This window comes from Lacerta agilis, chromosome 5, assembly GCF_009819535.1.
Source record: "Lacerta agilis isolate rLacAgi1 chromosome 5, rLacAgi1.pri, whole genome shotgun sequence".
Classification (NCBI taxonomy): Eukaryota; Metazoa; Chordata; class Lepidosauria; order Squamata; family Lacertidae; genus Lacerta; species Lacerta agilis.
In genome coordinates, this window is record NC_046316.1 from 69,571,748 (window position 1) to 69,581,474 (window position 9,727).

The 9,727-nt window shown below is 39.7% G+C and overlaps 1 protein-coding gene across 1 annotated transcript in view; it reads left to right on the forward strand.

Annotated features, from left to right (window-relative positions):
* PLS1 (plastin 1) overlaps positions 1 to 7,203 on the forward strand; it is a 49,148-nt gene extending 41,945 nt beyond the window's left edge. The window contains 6 exon segments of the mRNA XM_033150380.1: positions 2,009 to 2,142; positions 3,244 to 3,272; positions 3,275 to 3,366; positions 4,933 to 5,057; positions 6,201 to 6,274; positions 6,277 to 7,203. Of these exon segments, the coding sequence (XP_033006271.1) occupies positions 2,009 to 2,142; positions 3,244 to 3,272; positions 3,275 to 3,366; positions 4,933 to 5,057; positions 6,201 to 6,274; positions 6,277 to 6,368 (546 nt within the window). The 3' untranslated portion in view covers positions 6,369 to 7,203.
* Positions 7,204 to 9,727: the final 2,524 nt, after the last annotated feature.

Sequence of the window (9,727 nt, forward strand, 5' to 3'; positions counted from 1 at the left end):
GTGGAAACTTCACACTGGACTTCAATCATCTGGCTTGTGTGCCTTCCCATTCTTCCTCCAGACTCTGGGTCCTTGGTTTCCAAATGATGCAAAGTTGCTCTCATCAGAAAGAGGACTTGAGACTACTGAGCAACAGACCAGTTCTTCTTTTCTGTATCCCAGGTAAGACGCTTCTGACGTTTCTTGTTCAGGAGGGCTGACAAGAGGATACGACATCTAGCCCATCTCCAGGATCCGTCTGTTGTGTGGTGCTTCTGGATGCACTAACCCCTCAGCCTCAGTCCACACCTTGTGAAAGTCCCCAACACGTTTGATGTCCTTCCTGACAATCCTCTCCAGGCTGCGGTCATCCCTGCTGCTTGTGCACCTTTTTTTCTTCCACATTTTCCCCTTCCGCATAACGTTCCGCATTAACGTGCTTTGATACAGCACTTTGGGAACATCCAACTTCTTCCGCAATTACCTTTTGAGGCTTTCCCTCCTTATGGAGGGTTTCAATGACTGTTTTTTTCTGCACAGCTGTCAGGTCAGCAGCCTTCCCCATGATTGTGATTCCTACTGACCCAGACTGGGAGACCATTTAAAGGCTCAGGAACCCTTTGCAGGTGTTATGGATTGAGTCGCTACTGCACCTTTTCACATATTCTAATTTTCTGAGATTGTGATTTGGGGTTTTCACCAGCTGTACGCCACAATCATCACAATTATGACAAATAAAGGCTTGACATCTCTCACTTTGCATGTCATGAGTCTATCTCATATGGTAGTTTCACCTTTTATGTTGAATTCCTGAAATAATGAATTTTTACACTATTCTAATTTTTTGAGTATCACCTGTATATATTTTTGACTGCGTCAGACCAACATGGCTACCTACCCGAATCTTGGAAGAAAATGTTAGCCAGTGAGGCCAAGTCTAGAACTCCTTTCCAAGTTCGCTCAGTTATCCCCAGGGATGGGTGGTGAGGTGTTTCAAGCCATGACCCACATATCCATAGTGGGCTGGAAAGGAGGGAGCAGCTGTGAACTCTGCTTGTTGATGGGCCATGAGGAGAGTATCAAGTGGTGACTCACCATGGTTGCAAGTACCACACAACAGGTGCCATTTAACACTTCAGAAGTGGAGGATCTGAAACCAGTGTGGTGCATGCTTAGAGCAAGATGGTTCTGGTCCTGCAGAACAGGACGACCACCTGGATAGCCCACTTGACATTCCTTTAGGTGACACTAATGAAGGTGATATTGTGACCTCTGAGGCATGTGCTTTGCCTGCGGCAGGAGGGCTGCCCATAATGTCACATCTCAAGCAGATCCTTGACTTTGCCAATATAAGGGACTGGTAATTGCATCCTAAGTGGTCGACCAAGTACTGGTGACCTCTGGTGCTACTGCTTTAGCTGATCTGGATGTTTTTTTTTCTTTTCGTTGAGCTTAGATCTGTGTTTACTTATTGTTGTTTACAGATGGCTAGATAATGTTCTTAGGAAAGGGAGGTGTGTTGTACAGTTCCATTAAGAAAAAAGGTTGGAAATGCTTGCCAGCACAGGTGAGAGTATTAAATTAGCCAAATTGTATTTGCCTAGTAGTCCTTCACTTGGAGTGTATGCCTAGGTTTTCTGTGCCTTGATTCAATTAATAAAAGCTAATACTTTCAGAAGATTTGGATGAAGTTTTCTAACCGCATGCCTAAGCAGCAAGCATGACACCATACATATGTAAATTAAACACATTCATCTGCTGGTATAGGGTGCTCTTGCTGCACTGGTGTTTGTGGTTGGTTTGCTCCAATTAAAATATTTTAATAAACGATAGTTCCAAATATGGGCATAGTCAGCTGTCTCCCTGCCTCCCCCAAATCAAGTAAATAAATAAAAATACTTAACTAACTGGCCAATTGCATCGCAGATAACTTGGCTCTCCTGCCCCAACATAAAGCCAGCCCCCAATAAATCCTGGCAACGCCCATGGTTCCAAATAGTTTCTGACCTTGATTTGTCATTTCTTTTAGATTGAAAATTGTAACTATGCAGTGGAACTGGGGAAGTCAAAGGCCAGATTCTCATTGGTTGGGATTGGTGGTCAGGACCTCAATGAAGGCAACCCAACGTTGACATTGGCACTGGTGTGGCAGTTAATGAGAAGGTGAGGATTATAGCTCACAAAACCAAATGTTTTCAAAACCAATATGTGTTCCTCATTTGTTTGCAACCAGTCTGCAATTTTATTTGTAAAGTCAGATAAATTATTTTCAGGTGTTTGTCTTGTCAGAAAATTCATAGGTCCAGTTTAGGAACTTGACTTTATCCAATATGGAATATATGCACAAGTCATACGCTACAGAATTAGGAATCACAGCATAAAACTATTTAGCAACAAAATTCAGTAAACAACTGGAGAAACTTGGAGCAGAAAGCAGACAGGAGAATGAAGCTCCTCAACTCATACCACAGCCCTTGTTTTGAAATTACCACCCACCATGCACAGACAGACATACCATTAAGCCCTGAGGGTGATCTATAAGATGCTTCCCAATGTGACTAGCGGCAGTAGTACCTGCCCTGCGCCTTTCATGTTTACTCCTTGTTTGGCTCTAACTGCGTTGAGCTGTATTTGCTTCACTTGGTCCCTGCACTGTACTGCCTGGGAAGTGGGTGGCGTGGCGCTGTAGTCTAAACCACTGAACATCTTAGGCTTGCCATTCGGAAGGTTGGCAGTTTGACTCTGTGTGATGGGGTGAGCTCCCATTGCTCTGCCCCAGCTTCTGCCAATCTAGCAGTTCAAAGCATACCAGTGTAAGTAGATAAATAGGTACTGCTGTGGCAGTAAGGTAAACGGTATTTCCATGTGCTCTGGCAATCATCACAGTGTGTCCCATTGCATCAGAAGCATTTTAGTCATGCTGGCCCCATTACCTGGAAAGCTGTTTGCGGACAAACGCCGGCTTCCTCGGACTGAAGCGAGATAAGCGCCACAGCCCATAGTCACCTTTGATTGGACTTAACCATCCAGGGTTCCTTTACCTTATCTTACCTTTTACTGTACTGCCTGGTGTTGTGTCAATTTCAGTAAAGTTGCAGCTTGCTTTTAACCCTCCTGCTTTTCTGTTCTCAATGCATGCACATTTTCTATATTTTTTCTGTATGAAAGTTGTATTTTGTAACTGTTTTAACACATTGCCAGGAAAATACGGAGGAATTGTTAAATTCCTTATCAGCTGCAAATACTGTGTTCTTTCTATTGCAGGTACACTTTGAATGTACTATCGGACCTTGGTGAGGGGAAAAAGTAAATGATGCGGTTATTATTAAATGGGTGAATCAGACCCTTGCAAATGCAAACAAGAGTACTTCAATAACCAGCTTCAAGGTAATAAAGACACTCTAGAGAAAAGAAATGTGAATCAATCAGAAACATAATTATTTTGATGGGAATAGATCTATAGCAAATGTTCTGCATTAGTTGTTGTATATAAATTGTGTATAAATAGCTGCAAATAGATTATGAATGCAAGTAGATTATGAATGTCATGAAAAACAGTATCACATTTAGATTACAAAATATAGTACACATATCAATATAGATACAAGATTAACTAGCAGAAATTTTGCTTAATGGAATTGAGTAATTTTAGCATGTGACAGGAGGATTTCAACTTAACCAGTAATCCTAAAACCTCAGGATGATAAAACATCCATCCCTTTTTGAGGCAGGATTGCAGTTTGGGACATTTTGTAATATGATGTTGCATTAAAACCACTAGAGGGAGCAAACCTTAACAAAGAGACTGAAATCTGTTTGGTGTGGTTGAGAATAAAACCGTTTCTGCTTCATAAAATGTCAACATTTCCATAAGGTTTTAAGAAATTTGATAATGGTCTGGTTGCAATATCAATTTCATTAGGCCTGTAGCCGGTGTAGTTCTCAGGAGATTTGGCCATTCACCAGTGAAAATAAAAGTGTCGAATAAATGTTATATGAATATTTAGCCAATATTTTTCAGAGTTCAGATCAGTCTCTTTCTATTTTAGAAAGTGGTCTCGTGGCATTGGAACATGGGGTACACAGAATGACAGAAGAGTAATAATGGACAGACGTAATCCACAATTATTAGCAAATACAATGGGATTTTATGGCCAGTTCATTTATTAAGATACATCAGCTTAATTAGTTTAGATAGAAGACATTGCTGGGTTTAAGGGCACAGTATGCATGGTGGTGCTGAGAAGCTGTAAGAGCAAGTCTGAAATCATAGCTTTAATCTGCCTGGTAGGAATAGCATGCTGAGACTTTGGAGGAGTAAAGCTAATTCTGTGGTGCCTCCTGCTGATTCTTTGATGTCATGCACTTGACTGCCCATCTGCTTTAACTGCTGGAAGGAGGTGAGCAGGGTCGACTATTTTAAGGCAGAGAGGAAGTGCATTTCAGTAACCAGGAAGAAAATGCAGCGCTCAAGGGCAAGCTCATAGTAGTATTAGGATTCTAGAAATAGGTGGATCATGCCACTTGCAAATAAGTAGAAGGAAATGCTATTCACAGAAGAATGTCAACCTGAAAATATCCACAAATGTACAGAATTATTCTGGGAGATACAAGAGATTTTTCCAAAACCTTTTGATAGGATTTCATAACAAAATGTTATTTAGTCATAACAGATATTTTATCATGGGAAAAGAAGCAGCAGGTAGTTATAAAAGGTCATTTGTCATACAGGAGAAAATTCAACAGTATTGAAAAACATGACTTTGACCATTCATGATTCAGCATTTATTACATACACTGTGTTTTAGCTGCCATACCATTATATCAGGATTTATTTATCAATGAGATAGTGGATAAAGAGAAGGGAGATACATGGTGAAAATACTGGTAAGAGTATTAAAGAAAATCCATTCATTAATGGTAGTGAAACTTTTCAACACCTTTTCCTTCCAGGACAAATCCATAAGCACTAGTTTACCTGTACTAGATCTAATAGATGCTATTGCGCCAAAAGCAATCCGCCCAGAAATGGTCAAGAGGGAAGATCTTTCTGAAACAGACAAACTGAACAATGCTAAGTAAGTCTTTGCAGAATATTTCTTCCTTTATTATACACAGAGGCTCTGATGCAGCCCAGATGCACATGGCTAGTTGTAAATGTCAACTAATTCCTACTCTGTTACAGAAAAAAAAGAACAAATGGTCTGTGGCACCTTAGACTTAACAGTGTTTATGCTGTAAGCTACTGTGGACAAGAGCCTTATTTTTCAGATCCATGAAGAGTTATTCTCAGCTGGCAGATAAATGCCCTCTGTTTCATATCTGCCTGTCTGTATATTTTAACTTCATGCATCTAATGAAGTGGCTGTTGTCAGTGCAATCAAGGATGAGGAGACTGGGATGATGGGGTATATATTCAGGCCCATAAACATCAAAAAGATGCATCCAAACCACTTCAGTTGGGGCCAGATAATCATTACAGTGTTACTGTGTGCATGTCAACCTGCTTCTCTTTGCTGAGTTATGTATCAAGTGTTAGGAACACTGATTCAGCATGCTTTATATCTACAAATGATATTGGAACTGTTGTAAGCTCAGAGAAAGCTTCTTGCTCATCCAAAGAGGGGGATACCAGAGTTTTGATGGGTGGCATAATCCAGTGCTCAAATACAATGTGTTAATTTCTTCTTTTTTCTTTGAATGCCTTTCCCTTTAATGCCACAACTCTAAATCAGTCATAGGAAGCTGCACATAGGAACCGTCTTAAAAGTTTTTTGAAATGCTGACACACACACAAAAATCTTACCTTTTGACTTTTTTTAAGCACATAAAATGCAATTTTCAGTGGTATGGTTTCAATAATATGCTGCTCTTTCTCATGAAAGTTGGCCCTTTGACAGTCTGTATCTTTCTGGAAGCAAGCTAAGACTTTCCTTATACTTTCCAAGTATAAGCTGCTAACATGTTTGACTCTGCTATGCTATTAATTTGTTTATTGGTTTGGCTTTTACTGCATGTTATCTTTTATTATTTGATTATACTGTAGTAGTTTTATACTACACATCAAGGCACTCCAGATGTTGGACTACATCTCCCATATGCCCCAACCAGTGGTGCCCATGGTCAGGGATGATGGGAGTTGGCTATGCTACAATAATAAGGTTGTTATTATCGCATTAGTCAATGCCAGATGAATAATGCTACTTTTCTCTCTCTCCAAGATATGCTATATCAGTTGCTCGGAAAATTGGTGCTTGTATATATGCCCTGCCGGATGACTTGGTAGAAGTGAAGCCAAAATGGTGATGACCGTCTTTGCTTGCTTGATGGGAAGAGGACTGAACAAAATAAATAAAGAAGATTTTTTTTACAAATGTTTTCTGCCATGATATACACAATGAATGCCTCATTGTTTACAGACTAATGGAATTTAGTAGCTGTAAAACAGAGATAATTTATATAAACCAATGTGGAGATGTATAGAGAGACTATTTAATATAAGAATTGTTATATTTAAGGTTTCATCTGAAAAGTTTTATATATCAGTAATTTGTGAGCTAATGTAATGCAGTAATCACCAATAAGATTACAATGTTATATAGCCTTTTTAAATGAATATGATACATGCTGTTTCATAGTGCACAAATTATCAAGTGCTATTTTAGGAACTGCTGTGAAATTAAGTTTTTATGTCAGTGTGTTATTAACGTGTAGTCTGCACATGAAAGACCTTGAAAGTCCTTGCCTTATTATAAGGGACTACCCAAACTCCTGTTGGAATTTGGGCTTCAAATTAAAAGCTTCTGATCATAAGGATTCTTTCTAGGGAGTAATTTTCATTGCACTGAACGGGACTGACTTTATCTAAGTAAAAACTCTGAGGTTCTGACTACTAATTGATTTAGGCTATAATCCTAAAGTCCCATTGAATTATTTGGGGCTTACTTCTAGTAGACATGGTGAGGCTTGCACTGTTAGTAATCAACAAAAGTTTTAGTTGATTAATTGATGTACATTTTAATTGTTGCGGGTGAATTTAATTTGCTGGAGTTGCAAGGTAAGATCTTGGGAAGTGTAGAGGGGGTAGCTGTTCTGGTTCTAATGTATTTGGAAGTTAAAAATACTAAACAATGAGGGCAGCTGTAGCTATAACACCTTGTTCCTTTGCCTTCATTAAAATACTAAGGTTGAGATACGAGACTGGGACGTCCCTTATCAAAATCCATCCCCAGTGTGGTGTAGTGGTTAAGAGCGGTAGACTCGTAATCTGGGGAACCGGGTTCGCGTCTCCACTTCCCCATGCAGCTGCTGGGACCTTGGGCTAGTCACACTTCTCTGAAGTCTCTCAGTCCCACTCACCTCACAGAGTGTTTGTTGTGGGGGAGGAAGGGAAAGGAGATTGTTAGCCGCTTTGAGACTCCTTAGTGTAGTGAAAAGCGGGATATCAAATCCAAACTCTTCTTCTTCTTCTTCTTCTTCTTTTCTTCTTCTTCTTCTCTTCTTCTTCTCTTCTTCTCCTTCTCCTCTCATGCACAATCTCCCTTCAGTCTTCCTCTGCAGGCCTATGCCATGGTTAACAATTATATGAGAACCTCCCTTGTTAAACATGATTAATACTAACCAGAGTTTGCAGTTAATCAGAATTTAGAAATCAAGAATTGGAAGCTGGCTTCACAAAGAGACCAATGCTGATTGTAGGCCTTAGTCATGGTTTTGACTGGTGAGAGAAGGGTGAGGGGAATTTGCTGTGGAATCAGCCCTTCTCTAATCCCTTAAATTTGGTCCAATAATGAGACCCAATACATTTACAGTAGTCCCTGAGCGGTAGTTTTTTGTACCAAAACTTCAGTATTTAAAAGACACCTGTATTAAGGTTAGTGTATCATGCAGGTTCAGTTAAATTTAGGGAACAGTCAACAACCCTATACCCAGGGCTTTTTCTCAGCCAGAACTTACTGGAACTTTGTTCCAGCACCTCTCAGGTGGGCGCCATTGCCATTATAAGGAACAAGGGATTCGTTCATGGTGAGTTCTGGCACCTCTTTTTCTAGAAAAATAGTACTGCCTATACCCTTTTTACAATATGGGGAAGATAAGCTGGTAGAGTTATCATGGTGTAGTGGTGGCATTTCTGCCATATCTTGTAGCTCCTTAGCCACTGTAACTTGATTATAGCATTGCACCCTTAGTCAATTTGATTAGTAGAAAGTGTAGCTGGTTAAAGCAAATTTAAAAAATAAAATTGATTTGCAAACATAGTGAAGATGGAACTTGCTGTTTATTTAAATGAGCTGAATTGCATGGGGATTGTACTAGATGACCCTTGGGGTCCCTTCCTGCTCTACAATTCTGTGATTCTTTGTTTTAAAACTGAACATCCCCTCTTGTCAATATTGTTCTGTAGAAATGCTTGTAATATGAAACTTCAGCATATTTTTTTAAGTAACTTGTTAAAGAAAAATTAACAGTTGGTTATGGTTTGAATAAAACTAAGCACAAGTATAACAAGGACAATAAGCAAAATAAAAATTATGTACGTAGTAAGGCTTTCAATGAGAAAATATGCAAGCTAAAATGTTATATTAAGAAGCAATAAAGAGAGATGGCAGGTCCAGTTTGAGGCCTCTCTTTACATGTGATGAGCTTTCTTTTAAATGTTTTTAATATGTGTGCACTTCCTTTTGCTGATTTCACATAGGAAAGTTGCATTATCTTGGCTCCCTGTTGCAGACTATATACTGGTAAAAGATTCACACTTATTTGGGCACATTCACACCATACATTTAAAGCACTATGATACCACTTTAAATACCAACACCACTTTAAATAGTTATGGCTTCCCTCAAAGAATTCTGCAAGCTGTAGTTAAGGGTGCCGAGAGTTGTTAGGAGATGCTATAGATAACTACAGTTCTCAAGATTATTGGTTGGGTTGGAACATGGACTGTTTAAAGTGGTATGATGCCATTTGAAATGTATGGTGCTGATGCAACCAACGACTGATAAATCAATTTAAGTTTCTTTGATAAATATGTAATTGGGGAAAGCCAGTTCAAGATAGGCCTACAGTTGTTGGTTCAAAGTGTGGCTGGTTTTATCATCCAAGAGGCAAAACCTTTGAGGCAGTTTACTGTAGGTACATACCACATTCATGCCTCATAAAGAATTGGCCATTCATATTCAAGGAGTGTAGGACTGTATCTGAACATTTAGCCATACAAACCAGTGTTAGTTTAATGTAGAGGAGCATGTTATGATGGGTTGCATATTCATATTACAAATCTCCCATATCTTTAAAAGCCATATATCCAGGGCAAGGTATACGCTAGAGTCTCCTGTAGAAGCCCTTAGTCTAGTGAGGCCACATCAGCACCATATATTTTTAAAGCACTGTACCACTTTTAAGTCATGTCTTCCCCAAAGAATCCTAGAAAACATAGTTAAGGGTGCTGACAGTTGTTGGGAAACTCCTGTTCCCATCACAGAGCCACAATTCACATGGTTTAACCCAATCCCTGTTCACAGTGAATTATGGGAATTGTAGCTCTGTGAGGGGAGTAGGGGTCTTCTAACTCCTCAGCACCCTTAACAAACTACAGTTCCCAGCCCCCAGTTTCCCTCTGCCTCTTCCTCTCCATGTCCAATACCAGCATCCATTGAAAACTGATGGGATTTTCTCCTGTGGTCAACACGGAAGGAGGAGGCATCAGCAGCCATGGGCAAATAACAAGGACAGACTAGAATAGCTT